This window comes from Stegodyphus dumicola, chromosome 7 (genome assembly GCF_044657685.1).
Source record: "Stegodyphus dumicola isolate Sdum_Otavi_A_Nest chromosome 7, ASM4465768v1".
In the NCBI taxonomy this organism is placed as follows: Eukaryota; Metazoa; Arthropoda; class Arachnida; order Araneae; family Eresidae; genus Stegodyphus; species Stegodyphus dumicola.
In genome coordinates, this window is record NC_140774.1 from 125,620,303 (window position 1) to 125,648,095 (window position 27,793).

At 33.3% G+C, this 27,793-nt stretch overlaps 1 protein-coding gene across 1 annotated transcript; it reads left to right on the top strand.

The window, feature by feature from the left end:
* Positions 1 to 283: 283 nt before the first annotated feature.
* Positions 284 to 27,289, top strand: RpS3 (ribosomal protein S3). The gene is made up of 5 exons (XM_085820801.1): positions 284 to 411; positions 6,777 to 7,001; positions 22,022 to 22,116; positions 24,345 to 24,532; positions 27,076 to 27,289. The coding sequence occupies exons 1-5, from the start codon at positions 379 to 381 to the stop codon at positions 27,249 to 27,251; spliced, it is 717 nt and encodes a 238-aa protein (XP_085676927.1). The 5' UTR covers positions 284 to 378; the 3' UTR covers positions 27,252 to 27,289.
* Positions 27,290 to 27,793: the final 504 nt, after the last annotated feature.

The window sequence follows — 27,793 nt, forward strand, 5'->3', positions numbered from 1 at the left end:
TTTATTTTATTATGATTTCTGAGTCTTGAATCAGTCACAATACTGCATCCAAATGTTTTTAATTACTTAGATAACATCAACATAACCTTGATTACTACATTCCTCTAATTTATGTATATCATTCTTCCTAATTTGTGTTTTAAAAATAAAATAATTTTCCATCGTTGATAACTTGTTTTTTACTATTTTTTTACATCTATAAATATTTATTATTTGCTAGTATAAAATTTGTTATTGATATGAAAACATTTTGATACAATTGATTTTAAGTGAAGTAACGTACTCAAAAAATCTACTGGAGAAGCAAGTGGCAACGTTTCCGTAAAACGTGTTGCGTGTGGGTACTGGTGTTAAATATACTTATTAATTAGAGAAACTATGACGAACACACAGATTTCAAAAAAGCGAAAGGTGAGTATATTATATTTTAACATATATCTTATGCATTATGCAAAATTTTTCCAATATTTTCTTTTACACTTTCTTAAATCCTCTTTATGTAGTAAGCCTAATCGTTCATGTGGTATGACAATTTCGGTAAAGTTTTATATATGAAATGCTAAATTTCTTAATCATTAAGTATTTTAGATAATTTTTACGAATATAGTAATTTGCATTATCTTGATAGTGTCATCTGATTTACCTAGGTAAAAATGAAAACGAATCCCACATTGCAGCTGTTAGTTATATTAGAGCGTTATTAAATTATATTCAGAGGTTTTTCTTATGATTATTAATCTCCTAAGATTTAAATTTAAATCTATGCCCGTATAAATGCTGGGGAACTTCGAAGAGTAGATGTAAGTGCATGTTTAACCTCTCTATATTAAACTCTGAATTTTGATAATTTACTTTTGGGGTAAAGTGCAGAATCGTCCACTTTGTTTGTTGGCGCCTTTTACAAGAAGAATTGGATTTTTGTCAATTTTACTTGACTTTTTAAGTGAAAATAGGTCGATGTGTACATGGATACCGAGTATATACAATTCTTAAAAACGCAGCAAGCAGCGGGGGATTCTGCACTTTCCCCTACTTTTGTCGCACCGTTAGATATTCAAAAAGTGAGTTAATGAAACGAGAAATTCATGTTTCTGAAAAACAACTGAGCGTATTTAGGTCATATGAAACTGTAGGTGCGACCAGCAACTGCTTGATTATGTAACAAAATTCACACCACAATTTATGTTAAATGCATAAGTCTTTAAAAGTCTCATAAAAGATTCTTTGCCTATTGATTGCATTTTGATTATCAAAGCTTCATTGTATGTAATGATTTAAATGAACTACTCTTATATGCCCCCTCAAGTCACCAAACTCCACAGTGCCATATTACTATCTAAATTTTTTGTCTACATTTTGAACTTTAAGTCTAATATGTCTCCAAAAATGCGGTTTTCACAAATACAAAATCACGTTTTAAACACACAATTTAAGCTAAAAATCCAAACCAAAAAATTTAGATGGCAAAAACGTAAAGTTTTTAAACAAAAATATTTGACAAGAATCCATGTATGTACACAACAATATGTTTTAACTTTAAAAAAATCTACGAATTGCACAATCTAGCCAGCAAAAGAATCTACGAACTACACGCACCTCGCTTTAATAAATTAACATCATAACAATAAATTTCAAAGAATACCATGTACACAGCATTCTGTTTAAAATTAAAAAAACATCAACAAATTGCATAATCTAGGCATTGTGCACAAATCAATAAAATTAACTAAAATAAATTACAAATACTTCTGTTATGTAGAAAAATTTATTTACTTTTACATAACACTAAAACAAAAATCAAGTAATCATAATCTTAACACTTTAAAATAAAAGAAAAATCATCAAGCTAAGATATCCTCCCTGGTGTTTTGGTAGAATCACGATTATTTGACAAAACAAAATTCGAAAATGCACTTCCACAACAAAATCTTTAACACGCTATCTCTCACTAAATTAAAACTAATTTAGATCTCCAACCTGAAAACACATAAATTTCAATACAAAATCTAGATAGATAAGAGATACTGAAGATAAGAGGAGGTCGAAACTGAAACAACAGACCTCAGGAGATGACGACTTCCCTCTTTCCATATTTTCCAAAGCAAAACAGGAACTCCAGCACGAGCAAGCAGTTCAGACTCTTCCACAAATAGGGAAGAAAACATCATCGACGAAATCGAAAATAATAGGCCGCAAGACAGGAATTGCCGCCAACAACATGACGCGCATCCGCAATATCTTGGACACTCCGTAACCAGAATCTCAGAGATAAACAGCTTAACTGTAAACCGCGGTCGACCCCCAAAGAACCGCCGCATTTTTCCTCTGCTCCATCCCAGCACCTCACTGACCACGGCCACCGTCAAATAAGCAAACCCACTAAGGCTCCAAAAAAATCTGCTAAAAGGTCTCTTTCAGTCTAAAAATCTCCCCTGCTTCACTCTTGCAACAGCTTAAAACAACTCCGTTGACACACACCAAGAAACGCCTCAAAATCACTATTGGCTCAACAACACTAAAATTAAAAATTTAACCAATCTTAAAAGAAACTTGGACTCCCTCTAGCCAACTAGAAAAAATTTAATAAATAGCCTCTCAAATTCTCTGAAATTCAGAACTTTTCTTTCCCACGCAATAGAAGAATGTTTCCAACCTATAACTCTGTCAAAAAAATCGCCGCCCCTTAGAACTATTCGCCTCTGAACGAACAAAACACGTGTTTTCAACCCCCGCGAAAAGAGGGAAAATGCAGCTGGACGGTCTGACCTCTAACCTCCAAAGAAGCTGACTAGTGAGAAACGGAAATACACCCGCGCCCTTTTAACTGTAACACATATTCTGCCAAACTTAAGGGAGCTTTGCCGTAAAGTTTAACAATATTAAATATTATACATTAATTTAAAATAAGCTCAATACAAATTCATTAAACACAGTAATAACTATACGCAATAATTATACACAACAAAAAATACATAAGAATTTTCCATAACAATTCCCTGAGTTATTGCGTTAGTAGGAAAAGAAAAAAATCAGTTTTAGTGTTGGTGACTATAAGATCGGTTTACTGAATTTATTTTGATTTGATGAACAGACTTCTTAATTGTGAGATTGTACCTTTCCTTGGTGTTTGAAGTGATCTGTGTGGTACAGTCAAAAGTCGTTAATCTGGACTCGTTGGGGCTTCCACGATTCCGGATTATAGATCATCACTTTAAATCTGGTAAGATGGCATGCAGAAATTATAAAATTAAAAATATGAAACCGTAATTTATGAAATAAAGAACAATTATGATCTAAAGGGTATGAAAATTTACAAAAAAAAAGTTTTTTATTTGTTTACTTTATTAAACATTTCTTTCAATGTAAGTTGTTTAAGTTGCTTCGTTTTTTGTGCTAATATCTTCTCCTTAATTCTATAAACAGACATAATTTCTTGTTCAGTTACAAAGTTCCGCTATTCAAGTCCCGCTGTTCAAGTACCGACTAATTTGTCAATCGAAATTTTTTCGTTTTCAATAACCTCTGTGTCACTTTCTTCACTATCGGAAGTGAATTATAACGGCGAGGAATTTGATTTAAATCATATCAAAGACGGAGTACATTGAGATGAAATACTATATTTAGTAAGGAATTATAAGCCAAATAAAATTAAAACATCTGCCCTGAAGGTAAGGATAGTGCTGACAGATCAACTTCCAATTCATTGCACTCCGCGGCGTCCCCTGGCTGCAGAGCAGTGTGAAATTGGTAAACAGATTTCGGAATAGTTAGAGAAACAAAGGATATGCCTTTATCCATTTTTTGCAGCAATTCCACTTTTTGTTTAATGGACTTCGAAACATACTTTCGCTTTGTAGATCCTTTACATATTAGTAAATATATATCGGAAATTCTATTTGACATAATCGAAAGTTCAAGCTTACTTTTATAAAATTGCTTTAACAGTCTGCAAAAAGTAATAAGCCGGATCCAATTCAAAGATTAAGGAACAACACAATCTGCAGCATTAACTGAATTAGAAAGTTTGTAGCTCTGAGTTCCGGATTATGGGTGTCCAAATTAATGACTTTTGACTGTATTTGAAATGTTAAGGGTTTAACCCATTAGCAGCTAGTGTTGCGTTGACGCAACGGTCAAAATAAATTCGTATATAAATATGCCTAAGACATTTTATACCAGCAGATGATTTTCTGTAGGGAATATTATGAAGATTATTTCTGTAAAAAAATATTTGCCTTCAACAATCATTTTGTTTCTAATAATTAACCTCATACTTTAAGCAAAATTTTCAACCGGGTATTTTTGCTAAAAATATTTAATGAAAGAATTGCGGTCTTTATGAGTGATCTATTTTTAGTCAAGGTCACCGTTTATCAGAACATTACATCAGTCAGATGTTTATATTTGTGTTGGGAAGAAAGGGAAAACAGGTGTTGCGTTGACGCGTCAGCAGGAAACGGGTAGTCGGTCTCCTTTTTCACTCATTCCTTTTGATGTTCTGGTTATTTAAAAATGCCTAGAACGAGGTATCTTACATTAGAAGAAGCCCTTCAAAGATTTTTTGATCAAGAAACAGATGATGATAATGTTAATAATGACCAGAATGAAACTGATATTGTTGTAAATTGCAGAAACTAGTGACGGAGAAGAAAAGAATGGCAATTTTTTAAATAATGATAATGATATTTTACCAAATGATGCTGCTGGGGAAGTTGAAATTCACGTAAGGAGTAAGTTTCAGCCTTCTAAAAGCAGTTATAATCATACGAAAAAGTTTAAAAAGCAGTAGACTGAAATCTTGAAGTGGATAAAAAAGGAACTGTTAGTTATGTCTCAGGAAGAACATGAAGAAAGAGATAGAAGAGAAATTATAAAAGACAAAACACAAGATAAAACTAGTGCACAGATTTTCTATTTTCTTTTTGCTTTAGACATTTACTCTCTTCTCGTTGAACAAACAAATATATACGCTCAGAGAAAAAAAAAAAAAAAAACAGACTTTATTGCATCTGAAGCCTATATGAGAAGATTTATTGAAATATTATTACTTACAGGATATCAGGATATCATTCTTTACCTCAAGAAAAAAATGTATTGGGTCTTTTGATAAGGACATTTCTGTTCCTGTTGTACAAGATTGGTATCACGTTTGCAGTAGAGGAATATGAAGCAGAATTTGCATTTGACAATAGTCAAATTGACAATACTATTAAATTATATGGGGTAAGACCGTATCTAAACTTGCTAAATATCACCACTTTTTTCTACCGGAAATACAAAGTCTCTTTTAGATTTCAGATGCGATAATGCATTATTCCTTTTGCAAACTCGTATTGAGAGTGTAGAATTAGCCAGAAATAGATCAGCAACAGGAAGACCTAGTAAATTCAGCATTCAAAAACCATTGCATGGAGATGGTAGACAATTTATCCTAAAGTCTGTTGATAACAAAAGACTTGTTGTAAAGAGTACCATAGCCAGACTGTTTATAGATGTAAAGTATGTAATGTAGCTTTACATCATGATTGTAATCAAGCTTTTCATGCTTGAATCTTTCAAATGAAATAATCTGTATTTGTTAAGAAATACAATGTATATTTTAATATTAAATTAATTACAAGTAAAGTGATTTGTAGATTTATAAAACGTTACACAGCTAAAAAGTAATCCTGCCCTTAAGAAACATCACACGAGTACAATCTTACTCACTAAACATCCGTAGTCTTATTCCGCTGACTTTGCACGAACGCAACACTCGCTTTTTCCACAGGTAAGAGCATTTTTTTATTTTCAATGTAAATTTATTGTTATAAATGCTTAATTTAATATTTGTTATTATTTTCATGAGAAAAGAAATATTCCTTGTAGTTTTGGCGGTTAATGGGTTAAGGCTATCTCTAGATTTTGTATTGAAATTTATGTGTTTTCAGGTTGGAGATCTAAATTAGTTTTAATTTAATAAGAGATAGCATGTTAAAGATTTTGTTGTGGAAGTGCATTTTCGAATTTTGTTTTGTCAAATAATCGTGATTCTACCAAAACACCAGGTAGGATATGATTTCTCTTTTATTTTAAAGTTTTAAGATTATGATTACTTGTTTTTTTTTTTTTTTTTTTTGTCGCGGCACCAGTTTAGTCAGTTTAAAAGTTAAATGTAAAAGTAAATAAATTTTTCTACGTAACACTTCAAAAAAAAACGATACCAACAGAAATCCATAGTAAAAAAACAATGAACATAACATTCAACAAAATAAAATGCACTTACCATAATGGGCGTTTTTTCGGACAGCAGAACGTAGCTTAAACATGCCGCCACATACTCTATGCTATTTATGTGACAGCCAGACTCACTATCCACAAAATTCGTACTATAGTTCACAAATAAATGTTCAAAATCTTCTTTTCCTAAATCCTTGTAAGATTTACAGCTATCTGAAAAAATAGCTTTACAAGACTCAGTCCACTCATTAATACACTGCATCAACATTTCCTTACTTCTATCATGCACATCCATTAAAAATAATCTCCCAGACCCTCTTGCAACTATGTCGCTCATTGCAACATAGGTCATTTCAAAACATGCCCAACACGAACCAATGAGCAATTAAACCACTCCGGCAAAAGGGTTGTCATACAACACGCAGTTGCGCCAAAAACCAGCACAGAGCACATATTGCCACATTTGATGATCTTATGGTGCATATAAGAGTAGAACCGATTTTAAACTTTGTGTGTCAAAAATTTGTTGTAATCAGTATTTCTTTTTTGTTTTCTAGTTTGTTGCTGATGGTGTTTTCAAAGCTGAACTCAACGAGTTTTTGCGTAGAGAATTAGCAGAAGATGGATACAGTGGTGTAGAAGTCCGAGTGACACCCACACGTACAGAGATTATAATATTAGCCACACGCACTCAAAATGTTCTTGGTGAAAAGGGCCGTCATATTCGAGAATTGACTTCTGTTGTACAGAAGAGATTCAACTTCCCTGAAGGCAGTGTTGAGGTAAATGTGTGATATTATTAGTTAATGTGTTTTAATTATTTAGGAACCATTGCTATTAAATTTCAGGGTAAAAGTTTACAATTGGTGCCCCTTGTTTCTTGCCGATTCTTTTTTGATGCCAATATCGGCGCCATGAAGACACAATTTCAAGATGGCCGCTGCACAAACCAAAATAAGAAGTCAAAGAATTGCATAAACTCTGCGTGCATGTACACATCGATCTGTTTTCACTTAAAAAAACATTCCAGAATTGCACAAACTAGGCATTGTGCACTGCTTTAAATTTGACCATGTACACATCAATCTATTTTTATTTTTAAAAAAATCAGGAGGCTAAAGCAAAGTTAAACTATCATGGTAACCAGAAATGAGATTTCATCGCCAAACTTTTACAAAAAATTGTCGCTAATCGAAGGGGCACCCAATTCTACACTAGAGCCAATTTCAGTAAATTTTACCCTAAATGAGTGCTTGGAAAATTATTTATGAGTAAAATCCCTGTCGTAGAGGTATTAAAAAACATGTCATTTTTCTGTAAAAATTATTATATTAGTTGTTTCAAGTAGTCAAGTTTAACCAAAAAAATGAGTAAAAGGAGAAATATGGAATCTAATTATTATACAAGTCATAAAGCATCACCAATTTTGAGTTCATTAAGAGAGTGCACTAATTTTGTGATGTAAATTTACTATTATGAAAGGCCTATTTAAATATATATATTATTATTATTATTAATTGAGAAATAAAAAGATCATTAATTATGAAACAAATTATTTTATTACAGATTAATAACTCGACATTTAATGCAGCAGATGGCAAATCAGTTATCTGGCTTTTGGATATAAAACTTCAGTTTGAATTCTATGCTATGTAATATCAAAATTAATGAAGTAGACATGAATAGACAGGTCTAGAATGTCTAAAAGATGAGATTCGAGGGGATATTTTAAATTGCTGTTAAGCGTGAAAAACTCCATTAGTTGTAATCATAGCAAGTTTTCGCTATATGGAACTGTTTGAAACCTTTACTTGTTATAATGTAACTGAGTTGACTAGATCATTTCTTGAAATGTTTATATTTTAACCCAGTAAAAATTGCTTCATTTTGAAATTTGTAAGTGAATATGGGTAAAGTGCAGAATCGCCCACTTATTTATTTGTCACTTTTTACAAGTGTAAGAATTGGGTTTTTGTCAATTTTCTTTGACTCTTTTAAGTAAAAGTAGGTCGATGTGTACATGGATAAAGTCAAGAGAATGCACAATGCCATTTTTGTGCAATTCTGGAATTATTTTTAAGTGAAAGTAGGTTGATGTGTACATGGATACCGAGTACGTGCAATTCTTAAAACCGTGCCAAGCAGTGATGATTCACCCGAGTTTGGGGAAAGTGCAGAATCACCCACTGCTTTGCACGTTCCCCAAAATCGCCAACTTGAAAATAAGTCGGCTGATCTTTGGAATATGGTAACTGGTAGTTTGGAGGCGATAAAGGTTACTACCTAGGACTTTGGTAATAATGTGAGAAGCACTCAGTTCCGATTACGCATTATTTTGTGTGAGGGAAATGAGAGATCATGAGGTATGTCATGTGACATTAATGGACGAATTACAGTTGTTTAATCGGAAAAGGGGGAAAATCTGGAAATTTCGTATTTAGCTATATTCTGTGTTGTGGGAAACGTGACATTAATGGACGAATTATAGTTCTTTAATCGGAAAAGGAGGTTAATTTGGAAAAGCTTCATTGTGTGTTGTGTGAAATAGTGTTGATTAATTTTCGGATTGCATGGCGCTATCTAAAGTGAATTCTAAATGTTTAATGCGTTTATCTGATAATAATAATAAGTTGAGATTGTGTGAAAGGAAGGATATTACAAGTTTAAATGGCGGTGCAAGAAATATGGTGAAAATGGACATTTTGTGAAAAGGAGTGTAAGGAAGGGTACGTGGTTTGCTGAAAGTAGTTTGAGTGTAGGTGAAATTTTATTAATTTCTTTACTTGGTGAATAGACTTCCAGTTGACTACAGGATTTAGAAATTAGCAGTAGTACTGCAGCGATGTAATGAAGATTCTGAAGAAGATTAGATAAGTTAGTATTTTTAATCATTTGAGGATATTATTTTTATGCATTGTTCTAAATGTAAGGAGTAATTAATTAAAATGGTATTATTTGAAAATTGTTATTAGCAATGATTTAGTTTAAAGTAATTAGGATTGTAATCTAATTTTTATTAATTTAATGTATGTGCTTATTTAAAGTAATGTTTTTTAATTTAATGATCGTGATTTTGTGAGTTATATGATTTATAGTATTTTGGAATATGTTTGAGTAGTATACGTTGAGTATTTTCATGCATTTTCGTGAAATTTTTCTAATTTATGAGAAAAAAGCAGTGTACATGGATATAGTGAAGAGTGAGAGTGTGCGCAATGCCATTTTTGTGCAATTCTGGGATGTTTTTTAAGTAAAAATAAGTCGATGTGTACATGGTTTAGTGATATTTTAATTAAATGATAGTTATTTTGTGAATTTTATGTTTGTAGGAATTTGGTATACGTTTTAGCTGAAGTAAACGTGCATGGAAATAATTTAAATATTTGACACTAAGTATTTGTAATGTTTGCGGTATGAATTCGTTCGTGACGTTTATAATATAATAGATAATTTAGAGGTAAAAGTTTTTAGATATTTTATTTATTTTATACATGGAAATGTTCATATTTGGAAAGGGTATATACTTTTTCGCGATAAGGTAATTTCATATGTTTTTTTTACCGGGTTTAAAGATTCAGAAAATTATCATGCATTTTCGTGAAATTTTTCTAATTTATGAGAAAAAAGCGTACATGGATATAGTGATGAGTGTGCGCAATGCCATTTTTGTGCAATTCTGGGATGTTTTTTTAAGTAAAAATAAGTCGACGTGTACATGGTTTATGTGTATGTGTTATTATGAAAAACGTGCAAGGAGTTTGCGATTGTGCACTTTTCCCAATTTTGCAGTGAATATTTGTCATGATAAAGCAGTTTTGTTAGATAAAATTTCTAGTATAAGTGTAATTTGGCTAGTAGATTCAAAAAAAGTGTTCAGTAAATAAAAAGAAAAGAAACATGTCTACTTCATGAAGACAAAATGGCGGCAGGAAAAAAAAAATAGAGGATTGCTGTAGCAGAGTTGGTTACCAAGAAATCGCCAAGTTACCATAATCCAAAGATCAACCAATAAGTCAAAGAATTGCACAATCTCAGTATCCATGTACACATCAATCTAGTTTCACTTAAAAAAAAAAATCAGAGAAGTGCACAAACTTGGCATTGTGAACTTCCTCGACTTCCATATGTACATGCACTATATAAGTGGGTAATTCTGCACTTTACTGGTGAATTTTACAGCAGATTATATGTTATTAATATATTTACTTTCTAAACATTGATAATCAGTTAACCTTCCAGCGGGGCGCGCCTTCTGCACCAACAAGAAAGGTGTGCGTATTTCTTAGATACGTTATTATAAAAAATAAATTTTCCAGAGCAAAAATATTAAAATTAGCTTATAAATAGTTAAATGTTAATAAGTACAATTGAGTTAAACAATATTACTTTAAATTAAGGAAAATAAAATAAGTCTGAAGAATAAAAACAATATAAAATGGACTAAAGACTTATCAAACTAACTTGAAAGTAAAACAAATTTAAACTGCCAATATTTCAATTGAACTTTTATATTTTTAATCAGTAAGTGAAAAACACTTTAAATATTACATAACAAATCAATTTCATAGTCACTTCATTGCATCGGTGCAGTCTGAACAAATATGTTTACAGTGCTCTAGACAAATGAATTTTAAACAAATCTCACAGCTGAACCTCGTAATTCCAGTATGCTTGTCATTTTGGCAGGGTTTGCGTCTTTTTTTCCCTGAAGTCATTTCTTCAACAACAGCTAATTCTGCTTTTCGTTTCAACAATTTAAATTTCAGCTCACTTTGAAGAGAGTTAGGGATTCTTCTTTCAACGTTTTCCTTCACAAGAGCATTTGCTAGCTTTCGCAGATATTATCTTCTAAGTAATTTTTCACTATTATTCACTGAATGAATTATGTACCTGTTGATTGCAGCTATATTCAGCATAGAGAAGAAAACTACAAGAGTCCACACCTCCTTTGGTACGATTGTAAAATGTGATAATCTCAAGCTTTTTTTGGTCTCGGGTATTTTCATCTATTGCTACGTCATCATGAAGATTTGAAATCAAGATGACGTTTCTATAACGTTTGGGTACATAAGAGAGAAGTGTCATATTTTTTCTAAATCCAAAAAGACTCGTATTGGGTTTCCGAGTTTTCGCCAGCTTGAACTGATCCGGAATTTGAGGTTTATTGTTTTTCAAAGTACCTACAAATGACAATTTTTTTCATCTATTTCCCGTACTAACTCAAAACTTGAAAACCAGTTGTCTGTGGTTACATTTCTTCCAGTGTTATCAATAGGTTCTGTCAACCTTTTTACAACATCTTGTGGTTTGTTGCTTACGTAAAAAGACAATCTGTGACATTCTCTCCAAGTGAATAGCACTTCTGGCAATTAGAGACAAACTTTTCAAAAATGTTTCTTATTGGAGCCAAGCGGTCGACTTCTCTTCGTTCTGCTCTTGTGTTTATGTCATCAAAACGTAAAGCTCTTAGTAAAAACAAAATTCTCTTCAAGTTCATTACTACTTTAAATTCCTCCATTCTCCACAGTTCCTCAAGATTCCAGAACTCTGTTACCATGATAAATACCAGCTAAGTAAAGTAAGCCCAAAAAAGCTTATTTCTGCCCATTCGTTTTTCTGCTGTCCCTCATACAAGAATAATTAGACTTCACAGAAGAAATAAACTTATTCGTATCTTCAGCGATGATTTCTATCAAACTATCAGTAAAGAGGCATTTCCATATATCCAAAATATCTGTTAGATATTTAGCTTCACCGATGATTCCAGAAACATGAACACATATGTTACGAGGCGCTCGTTTAGTTTTCTTTTTATGCCATGTCCAAGAATCGATGACTTTTCTGTTTTATGAACTATATACATTTCGGAAGAATTGTCATCATTATTTCCTTCTTCAGAATTGCCCTCTGCACTTATCTCCGATTCTGAATCACCTTTTTCTGAAATTTGCTCTTCTTCATCTGTAATGCTTTCATCTAAAATAATATCATCGTCACTGTCACATAAAAGCATATTTCTTACTCAAGATCCTTCGGATCATTCATGTCGAGTATTTTACTTTTATTCGCCATAACTGAAAAGAAAAGAACAAAAATATCATACATGGTCGCGCATATGTGACGCATACAGTGCTTCTATTTTATCATTAAAAGTAATTATGCACACAAATTATACAAAATTGTAAGATTTAGATGCAAAAGAATAAAGATTTTCTATAATAAAAAAGGAAATTAGATATAGCAAAAACTTACTTCAACGGTCGCGTGTATTTCTGGAATACAAACAGTAAATCTGCAGACTCGGATTAACCCCTCGAAATCCAGCAGACGACTGAAAGTAGGGCGAACGAAGAGGAGAGAATAACCAAGAACACGCGGTCATAGCGCTTTCTGATCTACGAAAAAAATGCAAAATTAAAATCTAGTGTATGTCACACATACGCGCGCCCGCTGGAAGGTTAAAAAAATTACATTTAATTAGTATAATGGTTAGTGATATATCCCCACTAACTTTTGGTACTTGAACGCACAATTTTTGGCTTTGGAGGCCATTAGGTAACAGGTGTCCGTAAAAGCAACCTTAAATTTGTGGACATTTTAAGAATTCATGCTCCAGTATTTTAAAAAGTACTATTCCATTTTGAGGACCGTAAAAAAATTGTATGCGCAAAAGCGCCAAATCTAGCAAACGTGCCCATTTAACAGCGCGCCATTGAAATACTAGTTTAATTTTTAAATCCTTTTTTGATATCCTATGGATTTAACAATTTGGGAATTGCCTATGATGAAAAGTCTGCAATAGAATTTTGGAATCACCCACTGCTTGACGCGGTTTTAAGAATTGCACATACTCAGTATCCATTTACACATTGACTTATTTTCACTTTAAAAAAAATCCCAGAATTGCGCAAAAATGGCACTGCTCACATCTTTACTTTATCTATACACACATCGACCTATTTTCACTTAAGTAGTAAAAGAAAATTGACAAAATTCCAATTGTTTTTGCCCTTGTAAAAAGCGGCAAACAAATAAATGAACGATTCTGCACTTTACAGAGAATTTTTTTCAAAGAAAAGGCATCATTCATTATAGAAAATTAAGTTTGAACTACCAACGAGATGAAATTATGCTATAGCGATAACTCTGTAATGAAATAGCGATGCAGGCATCCATTCAGTTATGTTTAGCAATTTTTAAATAAATTATAATAATGATCTGAAATAGTTATTTACTCTTACGTTTCCATTCAGTCATGTTTAACTTTTATATGAATTATAATAATGAAAAGTATTATATAATATTAACCATTTGACTGCTACACGACGCAAAAGCGCTGCGTTCATTTGTCTCGAAAACCTTGCACTGCGAGTTTTAGTGTGTCTTTGTTGCTCCGTGGGTGTGCACGTAGTCTGACCTCACACGTACTTTGTAACATGAGTGCATTCTAAAATAACTAACTAGCTCGCGGTTTTCGAGACAAATGAACGCAGCGCTTTTGTGCCACGTAGCAGTCAAGTGGTTAAAACATGAGTCTTAGATAGTTATTTACGATTATACTTCCTTTCTTGCATTAGAGTTGCCCCAATTATTTTTGACGGCCCTCAAAACCAAATAGTACCTTTTAAAGTTTTTCATTATTTTCTTAACATGTCAGATGTCAACAATTCAGTGCTTTAGATTGTGTAAAAATTATCAGCCATATCTCATTTATGGCTGATAACTATAGTTCATGGCTCCTAAAATAAAACTTGAGGATTTCCTTTTAAATAATTTAATTACTGTATTAAACATTTTTAAGATTATCCCATTTCATTTCTTATTTTCTTTAAGAAGAATTTTTGAAAGCATAGTCATATAAAAACTAGATCTCTGAAACTTACACTGCAGAAATTGAAGTTAGGTAAAGTCTGTGGCCATCCGAAAAGTACAATCTCTAAGCTCGTTTTTGATTAGTTGCTGCTTTTCATCCCAACATGTGATTTGGTATTTTCTATTGTAGGCATCCTCGCATCTGGAAAATTCTGAGTGAAGTTGATCTGGGAAGATCTAATCTTTTCCAAAAAGTTGAGAATGTAAATCTAGCTCTAAATTAGTTTCAATAATTGAATATTTTAAGTAACTAGTAAAAAAACTGCTCATGTTAAAAAATTAAAGCAACCAAAGAATTATATTAATCTTTCCTTCGCTCTGAAAATTCCTCTCCTTTTCACCAGTCAGTGTGACCTTTTGGTCTTCCTGCCTGTTTTTAGACAAACGTAGCTTTCCGTCACGTCCATCTTTAGATGCGTTATTGAAAAGGCATGACTTTGAAGTTATTAAATTGTGTGTTTTTGCTTTACAGTTGTTACATTTAACACTTTCTTCATTTTTAATTTATATGTCAACATCTTAAGGCACTATGCTGAAATTAAAAGGTCAGAATTCTGAAGTCCTCCATTCAGACATCCTCGTATGCATTGTTATAAATATTTAAAAATTAGTACATTGTTCAGTTCGTTATAATTCTTAGATATTTAATTTTGAAACAGCATACGAGGGATATTTTTATAAATGATGTGCTGTTATATATTTATGGGTGTCCATTGGCGATTATTAGCTGTACATAGACACCGAGTTGGTGCATTTCTTTGACTTGTTATTTTGCCTTTGTGTAGCAGCCAACAAAATAACAAGTAAAAGAATTGAGCAAAAGTCTGTATCCATTTACATGCTGTCCTATTATCACTTAAAAAACATCTGAGTACAAACTTGGCATTGCACACTCCCTTGACTTTGTCCATGTACACACCGATCTATTTTCACTGAAAAAGGTCAAAGTTGCAACCAATTCTACACTCGAATCAAAAGATATATAGTCTTAATAAACTGCATTTTAAACCAAACAATGAAATAACATAAAAAGGGAAATTCCTTATAGCAGCTAAGTGCTGCACAAAGGAAATATCCACTTACTTTATTTAGAAATTTCCATGTCTTCAAACGAAATTCCTTAACAGCATCTGGAAACTTCCTAAAATTATCTGCAATAGAATATCCTCTGACTTTCGACCATATGCATTTCCTTCCTACAAACAGGACACTTATAATGGCTACTGAGTAAACCATCGCTTACACACCAGTTGATTAATGCTTTTTTCCCTTTCGTTCCAAATCGAACAGAAACTTCAAATTAATCTTACCACATTCAACCATGTTACCATGTAAACCACAAAATAATCAATGTACTTCCTAACCAACATCCAACACACAAACAAGCCCTTAGAAATCTTTTCCTGTCAGTCAAATTTACTGCAGTCACGCAACCAATTACATCATAATAGGGTTTCCATAACATTCAACTACTTATGTTACCATAAATAAAACTACAACTTACCATAATCCAAGGGGCACCCTTAAATATACTCTTAACCCTCTGTTCCTTTAATAGTTGGGTGCATATTTCCTTTACATTTATTTCATTTTCTTACAGTAATGTATAAATGAAACCGTTAGTTTTTTAATATTTATATCTAATTTGATAATTATTTAAATCATATTGAGTCGGGAATTGAAAGTTTATTGTACAGCCTATATAGCAGAGTTTCTTTTTGGCAATAAAAGCATTTTTGTAAGCTCTTACAGAGTTAAAATTTAGTATACTTGATTTTATATAGACAAATATGTATCTGTGCAAGAAAAAATGTTTGTTTCTGGATTTGAAAAATTGGGGAAAATGATTTTTTAAAAAAATCAGAAAATATACATTTAAAGCTTATTTTAACAAAATAAACATGTGATAATATGTAATGAAAATGTATTAAAGTAAATTTGCATACAAAATAGAAACAAATTCAGGATTGGGATGGATATTCTGTTTTCACATAACAAGATTTTATTCATTTCCTGGCAGTAAACGATAGAAATGTTGTGGATAAAGAAAGTAATTGGTCCTTTGCTGTTAGTGATGTTTGCTTGATTGTCTGTGTGCTTCACTGATATGCTTTTTTGTAGCTTATATTCCATCCGTATTAGCACAGCTTCCCCCCCCCCCTTGACAATATCTTATATGTGATTATGATTTAACACGTGCTTTTGCTCCAGAACATACCAACATCCTAATTGCAGTGTTATTTTTCTTAATATTTCTTATGCTAGCTTTATGTACAGCAAAATGCTACAGCAGGTAACATATTTTCCAGTTGCAAAAATGTGCTTTAAATTCCAAAAATTTTGTTTTCATAGTAGTGAATTACAGTACGAAGTCTGTAATCCGAACGTACATAATCCGGATCTCAAAGCTACAAACTTTATGAGCATGCGTAAACGCATAATGCATTTACGCATGCGCATTTAATATATAACAGACAGTATAGGCTAGGCTAAAATTATATAAGGCATTTCAGTTAATGTTGCAGATTGCGCTGTTCCTTAATCTTCTAATTGGATCCAGCGCAGGGCCAGATTACCAATTAGGCACGTGCCTAGGGCCTACGAAGGCCAAAGGTCTTAGGGCTTTGAAAAAAAATATATTGAAATAGAAATACCCCCAAAAACTTATAAACATTTTTATATTATTATATAGTGAAGGTCAAAATAATATATGTAAATACAAATACACAAAAAATACGAATACAAAACGTTTGGTTTACTAAGTAGATCCTAAAATAACTCCTTTTTTGGGGATTTTGACACAGCGAATTCGTGTATTATATCTTCAAAATTAATGCCGCGAGCGACATCACTTTCAATACACCGAAGGCCCAGTGACGAAGTTCTCTCTTGACCCATAGTTGAACGCATAAAATTTTTTATAAGCTTCAACTTGGAGAATGATCTTTCTCCTTCTGCATTCGAACCCAATATCGAAAGGTATATGCGCAATGCAATATTAACATTTGGGAAACTTGACACAAGTTTATCCTTTATTTGTAATTTGATGAGATCCGTTATAGAGGTGGTTTTGGGGTACAAATTTGAAAAAATCAAATACTCATCAACAAAGTTTTCTTCTAAGTCAGACGGATACATTTTTACCAGAGCTTGAGCCTTAACCTTGATAATGTCCTCGGTCAGTGTATTATCCGTAAGAAAACTAAATGTGTCATAAAGGCTGGTATACGCAGTGCGTCTCTTTGTCATTTCAGCGCAAAGCACATCCAGAACAATAAAAAAAAAAAAACATTAATCTTAAAGGAATCTTTGGCACTGCGAGAGGGAGTCTCATCTGGCCCTTCATCGAACTGTCGTTTTCTCTTACGAACTCTAGTTTCGGATTCTTTAAATTCTGAATCTGGTGCAAGGGCTTTTGCCTTAAGATAATAGCTATTATACATGTCCTCGGTTCTGCAGTGAGATAAATATTGAATTAAACTGTCGTAAAGTCGCACCATCGTGTTAAACTCGATGCCAGGTTCTTGAAGAGATTTATTTACAATATCGACGTGTTTTAGTAGATCTTCCCAAATAACTGTGAGTAATACCATCTCCAAAGTATTCATTTGATGGATTAAGGTTTGTGCCTCAATCACTGTTGTGGGTTTCATACCTTCACTAGCTGAAATATTTGTAAGAATACCACGTATATCATCATAATGGGCACATAATGTTTTTACAGCCTCATAACGTGCTGACCATCTGGTCTCTGAAAGTCTTTTTACAGAAATTTTACTTCCCAAAGACCTTAGTTTAGACCATCTTTGAGGGGACGCTGCAAAGAAATTGTAGAGCGATTGCAAAATTTCAAAAAATTTTACAGCTTCTAAGCAACTTTCTGCCGCCGCTGTGCCAACTAGATTAAGACTATGAGCTCCACATGGTACCCAAGTGGCTGCGCTGTTGATTTCCCTAAATCTAGTTTGTACTCCCGAATACACTCCGCTCATATTAGCCGCATTGTCATAAGACTGACATCTGCAAAATTTTGGGTCTATTCCCTGATTTTCTAAAACTGAAATTAGAGTGTCAAAAAGATACTTGGCATCATGTTTTTCTATTTTAACAAACATCAAAAATCTTTCATATATATCTCCAGTTTTTGAGACATATCTAATAACTATGGAGAGTTGATCCGTATGGCTAACGTCAGGTGTAGAATCCACAGTGATTCCATAATACTTGGCTTCTTTGATTTCTGTAACTATTTTTTCCAATACTTTTGACCCCAGTAAAATTATTAGTTCTTCATACGTTGTGGAGGATAAATATGATACTTTTCCGCGGCCTGGATTACCGTATCTTCTTACATGTTCTTCTAGAAACAGATCAAATTTGGCTAAGAGATCGATACACCCAAGAAAATTGCCATTACTAGGATCACCATGTATTTCATTATCGCCTCTAAACGCTAGTCCCCTTTCGGCCAAAAACTTAATTACTTCCACTACTTTTCTTAAAACCGTTGTCCAATATGTGCTTTCTTTTTCCTTGACAATATCAAACGTCTCATCAATTTTTCTAGTTTGTTGGTAGTTCACTAAAGCAGAAATAGATGCAAAATGTTCTTTTGACACTTCATGACTTGAAATTCTCGAATGTGCGTTTTTCCAGTCATTAAAGCCTGTAAGGAATTGGTTACACAGGTCTGGATTTCCAGGTAGGTCCGATTTGAACAAAATACATTTATAACAAAAAAACTTGCCAGTAGATTCGGAAAATATCAACCAGTCCCTTTTTATAATATCATTGTTGTTCAGTTTTCTGAAAAAATAATCTTGTGATGGACATCTCATTATTTCGCCAAATTTAGTGGCGTATAACTTAAAATTTATATCCAATTTCTGCACAGGGTGATTACGAGAGAAGTAATCGATAAGATCTGCGCTTATGGTTGTCCACCGTGCTGGATCAGAACTGAAAATACTTGAGGCTGATGTTGTTGGTAGTGATTCAGGCACCACCTGCTTGGAAGCGTCGTTAAAATTTCGTAAACCCCCGTCAGCCTCGTCTTCTGTGACATTCTCAGTTTTATTGGTTGAACATTCTTGCGAGTCCCAACAAGCCTCAGCTTCTTTAGGTCTAACCTCGATCGAGGAAATATCTACCGCATCTGCATTATCTTCTGTCTCCTTAGAAATGTTAACATATTTCAATAAAGAACCTTTAATTTTACTAAGCGACTCACTCACTTTCTCTTTCTTTTTGCGTTTTTCATGTCCACTTTGGTGTTTTCTTTTATATCCATCAGACATTTTTCGCTAAAAAAAAAAATATTTAAAAAAAGCTTTTATAAATTGCGCTTAAAAGTTTAAAATAATTTTTTAACTTTCTGATATACCATAATAAAAGCGATGGGCACGCACAAACTAAAATTTAAACTTGTTTTCTCCTTCTTCTCGTCACCTTTAAATATACATTTTAGTTTGCGCCCGTCGCTTTTATTATGCTATCAGAAAGCTAAAAAGTTATTTTAAATTTGTTAAGTAAACCCGGATTTACGAGTATGGATTAAAATTAAGCTATTCCAAAGGTGATTTGGACTACTATTTCTACGACTACTACTGGAGATTTTTTACAATAGTATGGCCAAACCACCCCATAGTAGGCCTACTCTAAGTTCCTTGCATTGTGCTGCATTCTACGGCGGACTATTATACTAATAAGAAGTGATAAAATGAAAATTCTATTATTTATAATGGAATGAAGCAATATTCCAGAATCAAAAACTAGGTTGAAATAAGTAGAGTATAAAAACAACTTTCCTTTACTTACCTTACTTATAATAAATTTAACTTCCAGTTTTTAAACTAAAGATTGACTTGGGGTTGAGCGTGATTAAATACAAGCACAGGCATACACGCTCTATCGTAGTGTTTACATATTAACTTATTACACAACTGAGCTACTAAAACAAAAGACCTTAGCAGCAGGGAAAACCTCTCGATCGCGCGCAAGCGTTTGGTAGTGGGCATGGAAACGTGGCCAACTGTGTCAAACGCATGTGCCCGTCCGAGAGGTTTTCCCGGCGACTAATGTCTTGTCATGTTCATGTACTAAAACCCTGGAATTCTGCATGGAATTTGGTAGATATAAAAGTTGCATTGTTGCAGATAAACTCAATTCTGGAATTATGGCTATTGAAAATGGCTCTATGAAAAATAAAAACATAATATTAGCGGTCAATTTCAGTTAAAAAATGTTTATTATTTCGGGGCCTACGCTGCTGGAGTGCCTAGGGCCTACGACACCCTTAATCCGGCCCTGATCCAGCGTATTATTTTTTGCAGACTGTTAGAACAATTTTATAGAAATTAAGCTCAAACTTTCGATTATGTCAAAAAGAGTTTTCAATTCTGGAGCTGCCAAAGGATCTACAAAGTGAAAGCATGTTTCGATGTCCATGAAACAAAAAGTGGAATTGCTGCAAAAATGCATAAAGGCCTATCTGTCTCAAAATTATGCGAGAAGTATGACATTGGAAAATCCACTATATATGACACAAGAAAAAGTAACTTTTGAATTTTTTGTGGAAGCATTTTAAAGAACTTGCATTGAAAGAAATGTTTAATAAAGTAAAGAAATAAATATTAAGCTTTTTATTTTTGTAAAGTTTGATACCCTTTAGATCATAGCAAAATTTCACTAAAGATTCTTTCACTTTGATATAAATCTTCATACTAAAAATCTTTGAGAGGCAAAATACTAATTTCAATTCCAAATCCATATAGCTTGAAAATAAAATAAGAAAAACTATTGCATTTATTCACATGGCTCACTACTCACCATGGAGAGATACTTCATTTTCTTTTGGTAGCTGTTATGTCATCTATTCATGCTGCAGGTGCTACATGCCACAAGTAGAAGTTGTTTTTCTTAGAATGTGGGGGAGGGTAGTTGGTAAATGTGATTATCAGGCCGACCTTCCCAAAAAATACCTGTCGTCAGAGGTTAATTTTTTGCCTACCTAAGACAAGAAAGACGCAAGTTGTGGTTTTGCATTATGCGGGCTGTTGTTCACCCATGTGCTAAATGATCTGTTTTTGTTTTTTAAAAAAATCTGACATTAAATACACTGTTGTTTTCCACCGTAATCTTTTTTACTTTTAAAAGAAAATTGGAGTATTGCACAAATTTTATTATTTTTTATTTTATTATTAAAAATAAATTTTATTATTTTAGCTTTTTAGAATGCAGATTTTTGCATTCTCTACTGCTAAGCAAAATGTCTCATTTCTAAAGAAATTGAATGCTTTCTTTTTCATCATCTGTCAAACTTCAGTCTCATAGTGATTTCTTGTAGGGGGAATAAAGTGCACAAACTCATCAAACATAATAAAAAGTAACCAGAAAAATAGCCATCGAGTTTGAAGAGTAGAAATCCACAATTGTATGGCGTACACATACCTGGGTTGCCACATTAATACCCTTTTTTGCAGCATTATGTGCTTCCTGTCTTGACAGCATGATGTGTTGTTGTTTTCAGAGTTGGGAAAATAATCAAAAATGACTAAAAATGTAAGTATTATTTTGTTGGTAAATGACAGGGGGGAATTCATTTTAAGAAAAGCAAGTAAGTCCACATGTATTCGAATAAATGTGGTTTTGCCATGTGTGTACTATAAACATGGAATCTCATATGTTGAAACTGAGAATGCTTTTGATCAGAAAGTACAGAATGAATAAGTAAATTCTTTTTAAAAGCAAAAAAATGTGCATTTCTCTTGCATAAGCAAAATGGCATAAAGCCATGGATAACAGAGATCTGGTTAAAGTGAAATGGATTAAATGTGTGGTGGTGTTATTGCATTTTTCTTCATATTTAAAATTTGATATGAAATTGTGTATCAATGCTGGTTTTATTTTATATGCTTATTTTTTTTAATAGTTATATGCTGAAAAAGTAGCAGCAAGAGGTCTTTGTGCTATTGCACAATGTGAATCTTTAAGATACAAATTGATTGGAGGACTTGCTGTGAGAAGGTATCTTCTTTTACTATTTTGAATATTAAAACTTCTTACTATTGCCTATAACTATTCTGAATCAGTGATTTGAAAATTCCGTGAATATTTTAATTCTGTTCTGATTATTGCAGTAGCAAAAGTATGAAAAAAGTTTTAGAAAAATAAAGTTGAAATAAAGCATTTCTCTTTGTCACTGTCATGTCTTATATATCTTTTTGGTCATTTTAAACATCATGATTTTGAAATTTAAAGGAAATAATGACAGGGTTCGTAGCGGTCCTTTTAAGTGCTTATATTTGAAAATAGAATATTAAAGCCCTTAAAGGTGCTTACTTTTTCTCTAAAGCATTTTCCCCCCTTTTTTTTTAACGAATGCACATGTTTTTTTTCCTACCAAAGCCGAAACTAAATAAACGTCAGATGGTGAATCAGAAATAGCTTTATGCCCCTTTCTCTGCATTAACATGCCCTTTGGTGCATGCGAATACAGACAGGTGCATTATGTTTGATTAGTCAAAGAATTGCGAAAGTGGTAGAAAATTCCAGTGCATTCCATATTCTTTTGCTCCCACCCAATATTACACATGTTTGAATTTCTATCAAGATTTGAATAATTTCCGTGTGGTCAGTTCATATTCGCATTTATTATAATCGGTAAGCTTATGTTATGAGCATATGTATGAATATTTATAATAATATATTTGCAGTAACTCCTGAAGTATAAACTTCAAAAATAGGTAAGTGTGTTTTGGAAGGCATAAATAAAGTGAAAGCAATCGAATACTCTCTCTCTCTCTCTCTCTTTTTTTTTTTTTTTTTTTTTTTGTCCATGCATTATATAGTACAGAAGTTGGGGGTTCTCCCCTTCTCAAAATCTCGAATATTGAAACCATTGCAGTTCGCAGCAAAACAAGCAACAGACTTTTTTTGCGGGGGGGGGTCACTTTCCAACCTGGATTGAATAGGACTAAAAGTTCTGCGGTCTACCAACCAAAACAAAGAATGATCTATTCTGGAAAATTAACTGTTAGAATGAAAAACACCCCCAGACTGGTAAATCTGTTAATCAACATGAGTATCGCGACATGTCCTGCTCAATGATAAATTATGCCACATGATGGTGAAAACCGTGGGAAGCAAAGGGGCGTTTTCCTTTATTTAGTAATTTATTCTCTGAATACAGGCAGCTGTTGCTTCCGATTACATAATATCACGTGCAGAAGAATTAAGGCACACATATTGTGCAATAACGTTTGCGATATTTCGCACAGCTAAAAAAGTTTTACCAGCAGATTATTTTTCAGTTCCATTGAGCTATTTTTTTATATGATGCACATATTGAAATGTCAAAAGTATTATTTAGCTGAAAAATCTAAAGAACTGCTACCCTTTTCCTCTTTTACCAGTTACGCTCAACACTATCCTGAATTTTTAGATATTCGGCAACTTCTGAGTATGCCGGTTAGTTAAGCTTTTTCTGTTAAAGTATAACTACGTGAAGCAGTTTCCCGACTTCTAATTTCAGAAAAGCTCCTCTTTTTACTTAAATTATTTTGGAATATTACTTAATAATCAATGCCCACCAGAGCCGAGCTGTAAAGTTGCTGAAGACTGGTAGATTGGTCCGAGGTTCGAATCCCGCAAATGGACTGGCTATATGGGCGTTTTTGTGGTTTTCCCCATGCGTAACGTGTATACAAGCCAGCTTCCCTTAGAAAGTCCTTCACGGAGGCATCCCTCCCCTTAGGCAGATAGACCTAGTGTGCTTTGCCATAATTAAACTAAACTAAACCTTAAAAATTAATTTTTTAAGCTGTATTGCTATGATGTTATTCTTGGTCACTTAGCCTAGCAAATTGCAATTCTGAGAGCTGTTGCCATCCCTTTTGATATAAAATTCTTAATTTAGCTTTCAAATAACAATATTAGGTTTTAAGCATTAATAAAATAAGCAGTTTAAATTTGTGGTGCTTCTGCATGTAAATAGCAAAAGTGATGCGAGTGGTAAACTTTATAAAGTATTGATTAAATTTATTATCAGTTGTAAACACAAATTACTTAATATTATAGCCTTAATTTAAATAGTAAAGTATGAAAAGTAGCTGTAATACTTTTTGCACAATAAAAAACCTTGTAATGTATAATACTGCATAATTCATAGCTAATCAGGACTGTGATGAATTCTGTCCTGATTTTATCAGCTAAGCATTTAATTCTGTAATAACTATATGTTTCTCTAATTTCAGAGCCTGTTACGGTGTTTTGCGATTCATCATGGAAAGTGGAGCAAAGGGTTGTGAAGTAGTTGTTTCTGGCAAGCTGCGAGGACAGAGAGCAAAATCTATGAAATTTGTTGATGGTTTAATGATACACAGTGGTGATCCTACCAATGATTATGTTGAAACTGCTGTACGACATGTACTCCTTCGACAGGGTATGAATTATTAATTATTTGAAGTTCTTTTTTGTTTAAATATTTTTCTTTTCTGAATAATTTATATTTGTTCAAGATTATCACCAAATAAATTACTGTTTGTAATTTGAATCGTTAACTCTTTAGTACGAAATTCAGCTTAAAATTTAACTATGTTTTCGTATCAAGACAGAAGAGAAACACGTCTCAAATAAATCATGAAGCAATAATAACCTGTGTTAGGTATAGATTTTAAGCATAGAAACTGTTTCCAGGCACAGTTAATTCACAGGGAATCGGTATTCACTGAGCACTATTCAGGATGCAAATCACTTCACAGTAGGTGGTAAACTTCTGCCGCAGATGTCAATTGACAGAACAAATCGCTGAAATTTGATGCACTTGTATTTTCCACAAAAGGGAAAATTTTATTGTGTCGTTTTCGCAGGCACTTTCAGACAGTCTTTGTTATAGCTGACACTACATAAAGAATGGGGATATTTCATTTACTTCTTTATGCAAAATCCACATCAGCTGCAACCATTTTTACACATAGGCTATATAGTTGCGGCAAAGTCAACAGACAAGAGGTACCGTAAATAAATTTATATGGGTTCTTTTCTAGGCTGTACGCAAAAAATAAAACTTATAAAATATTGTTCTCTTTGAAAAGTAGAGAAAAAAATATAAACACGAAACAGGAAAATGTTTCAAGGTTTTGTTTACATTTACTTCATTTCTCCTGGGGTTTTGCAGTGCGAAAAATTCTGGTGTGCTACAGCCCACCTTGTGCGAGCCTTTCTGAGCCAGTGGTGGCTATTCCGATCAGGTTGCTCTTCAGTAAGGTAAGCTGCAAACCCGGCTACCATCGACTAAATCTGTTGACAGAGTGAAGCAAACTTTGCTCTTGACAGAGCTGGAAAATACGAGAGGCGGCCTCTCTCTGCATACCGCAAATAATTATTACTCTCACACTCTACACCGCAACTAATTATCACTCTCACACTCTAACTGGATCTGTGTTCCCTGTTTTTGTTTAGGTTGTCCTGGTCTTGTCGGAATGATTTCCAGGATCCTCATTGGTCTGTAATTTTTAAGAGCGTCTCTCGATTGGTGAGCACCTTTATTGAAAGCTGGACATACTGGTGAAAGGCCTGGAAAAACTCCGTGAAAATTTTCCGGTTCCGACTTGGGGACCGGGTGGTCTGAGACAATGCACCTATAAACGGATGTAAGAGAACGAAAGAATGCCTCTCCTTTTGAACAACTATAGAGGGAACAAAACTTGAGATTGGTACGTGACTGCGGGTCACGTTCATCTTTCCTGAGAATTCCTAAGTAGTCATTGAGGAATATTCTTTCTCTGAGAACTTTCGGGGTGGTCGTTAGAAATAGCTTAAGATGTTACATCGCCTTGTGATTTTTATTTGTGCTCAAAAGTTAGAAGTACATTGAAGGGAACACATTTTTAGTCCATTAAAAAAGAAAAAGCAAAAATGGCAGAGTTGTTGAAGAGAGAGTGACAATGAATGACCTGCAGCATTGTTTTGAACAATGGCAGGTACATGTATAGTGGTGTATAGATAGTGGAGGGGAGTATGTTAACCACTTGCGCTAAAAAAGACGTGCCATGCACGTGGAGATGCTTTTGTCTCAAACCACGAGCGACGTGAACACCACGTTGATAGGCATTTATCGCAAAAATGAAAATAGCGTGGTGCACACGTCACCTAACAATGAGATTGTTTATTTCTCGAGTTACAGCTCTGGATTGCACTTGCAGACACGGAGTGCTGTAAATGAGACACTTTATCACTTGTTATATTGTAGCGCACGGCACCGCAACCGTGAAGCTAAATCGTAGCGCACGTGGTTAAAGAGGGGAAAAGTTGTTGTGTTTACAGTGAATCACATTTCTGACACCAGTCTCATCATTTAATTGCCACACTTCGTGTTGCTTTTTTGTAATATTACCTTTAAGGTCCTGGCTACCACAAGGAGAGAGCTTTTCTTGAGTATATTAATTCACGATCTTAACAGAGTTTTAATTTATAGTTCTCCCAAGTTTTATGAATTAATTAGCAGTCGTGTTGATTCAAATATGTGCTTTTCTGCAGTTTCCAGTTATTCTAAATAATTGTTTTTATCCATATTTTAAAAGTTTGCTTTAACTTTTTCAAGATTAATGGGACAATACATCCCAAGGCAGATTTCACATTTAGTCTTGAAAGGATTAATCTGAGCTATAATATCTTGTATATCTAAAAATATGGCTCCTCCTTCTTTTCTCCAGTTTTTCCATATATTAACTTTTTCCTCCTATTTCATTCAAAACTGTGGCAATAAAAAAATGGCATATAGGCTTTTTTCCCTCATTTCAAACTGATTCACAATATCCAGTTTTAGAAGTATTGTTTTATACATAAAATTTTTATTCCAAGAATAATTTAAATTTGACTGTTAATCATAAATAAATATTCAAGCAGCTCTAACAAAATTTTTATGTGTATTTATGACTGAATGTTAAATATCAGTTTCAATAACTTTCCTTCCTTATTTTTTAGGTGTATTGGGAATTAAAGTTAAAATTATGTTGCCATGGGATCCTGTAGGCAAAATTGGACCTAAGCATCCACTTCCTGACAATGTTAGTATAATTGAACCCAAAGATGAAGAATTGCCTCAAGCCCCTTACAGTGAAGCTAAGGGAGGTGATGCCAAACCTCCTGTACAGGCTTAAAACATGTACTAAAGAAAATAAAAGAAAATTTTTGTGGATGCATGTTTTGTGTCAAATAGTTTACACAAAATTATTTGTAATTCTTGCTGAAAGTATATTGTTTATTCTAATTTGCAATAAGGAATACTTAAATAGGTCGCTACTTAGGGTGACCATTTTCTCCACAGGGTAATCTGAGACAACTGCACCCCCATTAGCAAAGAAAATTTTTTAATAAAAAAATGGAAACAATCATAAATGCAGTGTAAAAAATTGAAGTATAAATTCATGGAATTGTCTGTGGTATTTTAAAACGGAATTAATTTTCAGTATGTTCTTTGAATTCTTCTTGGATGTTGGTCTTGAAATTGCCCTTAGTTTAAACCATTGCCTTCAAGGTATCAATATTCAACTGCTATTTTTCTACTGTCAACAAATTATCTGGTTGTAACGATAGTTTTCTGCTTAAAAATGTCCTTAATTTAGGGGGGGGACATGAAAGCAATACTTTTAGTATGGGTAGTAATCACCACCAAAATCTGTGAACCAAAGTTTAATTTTCC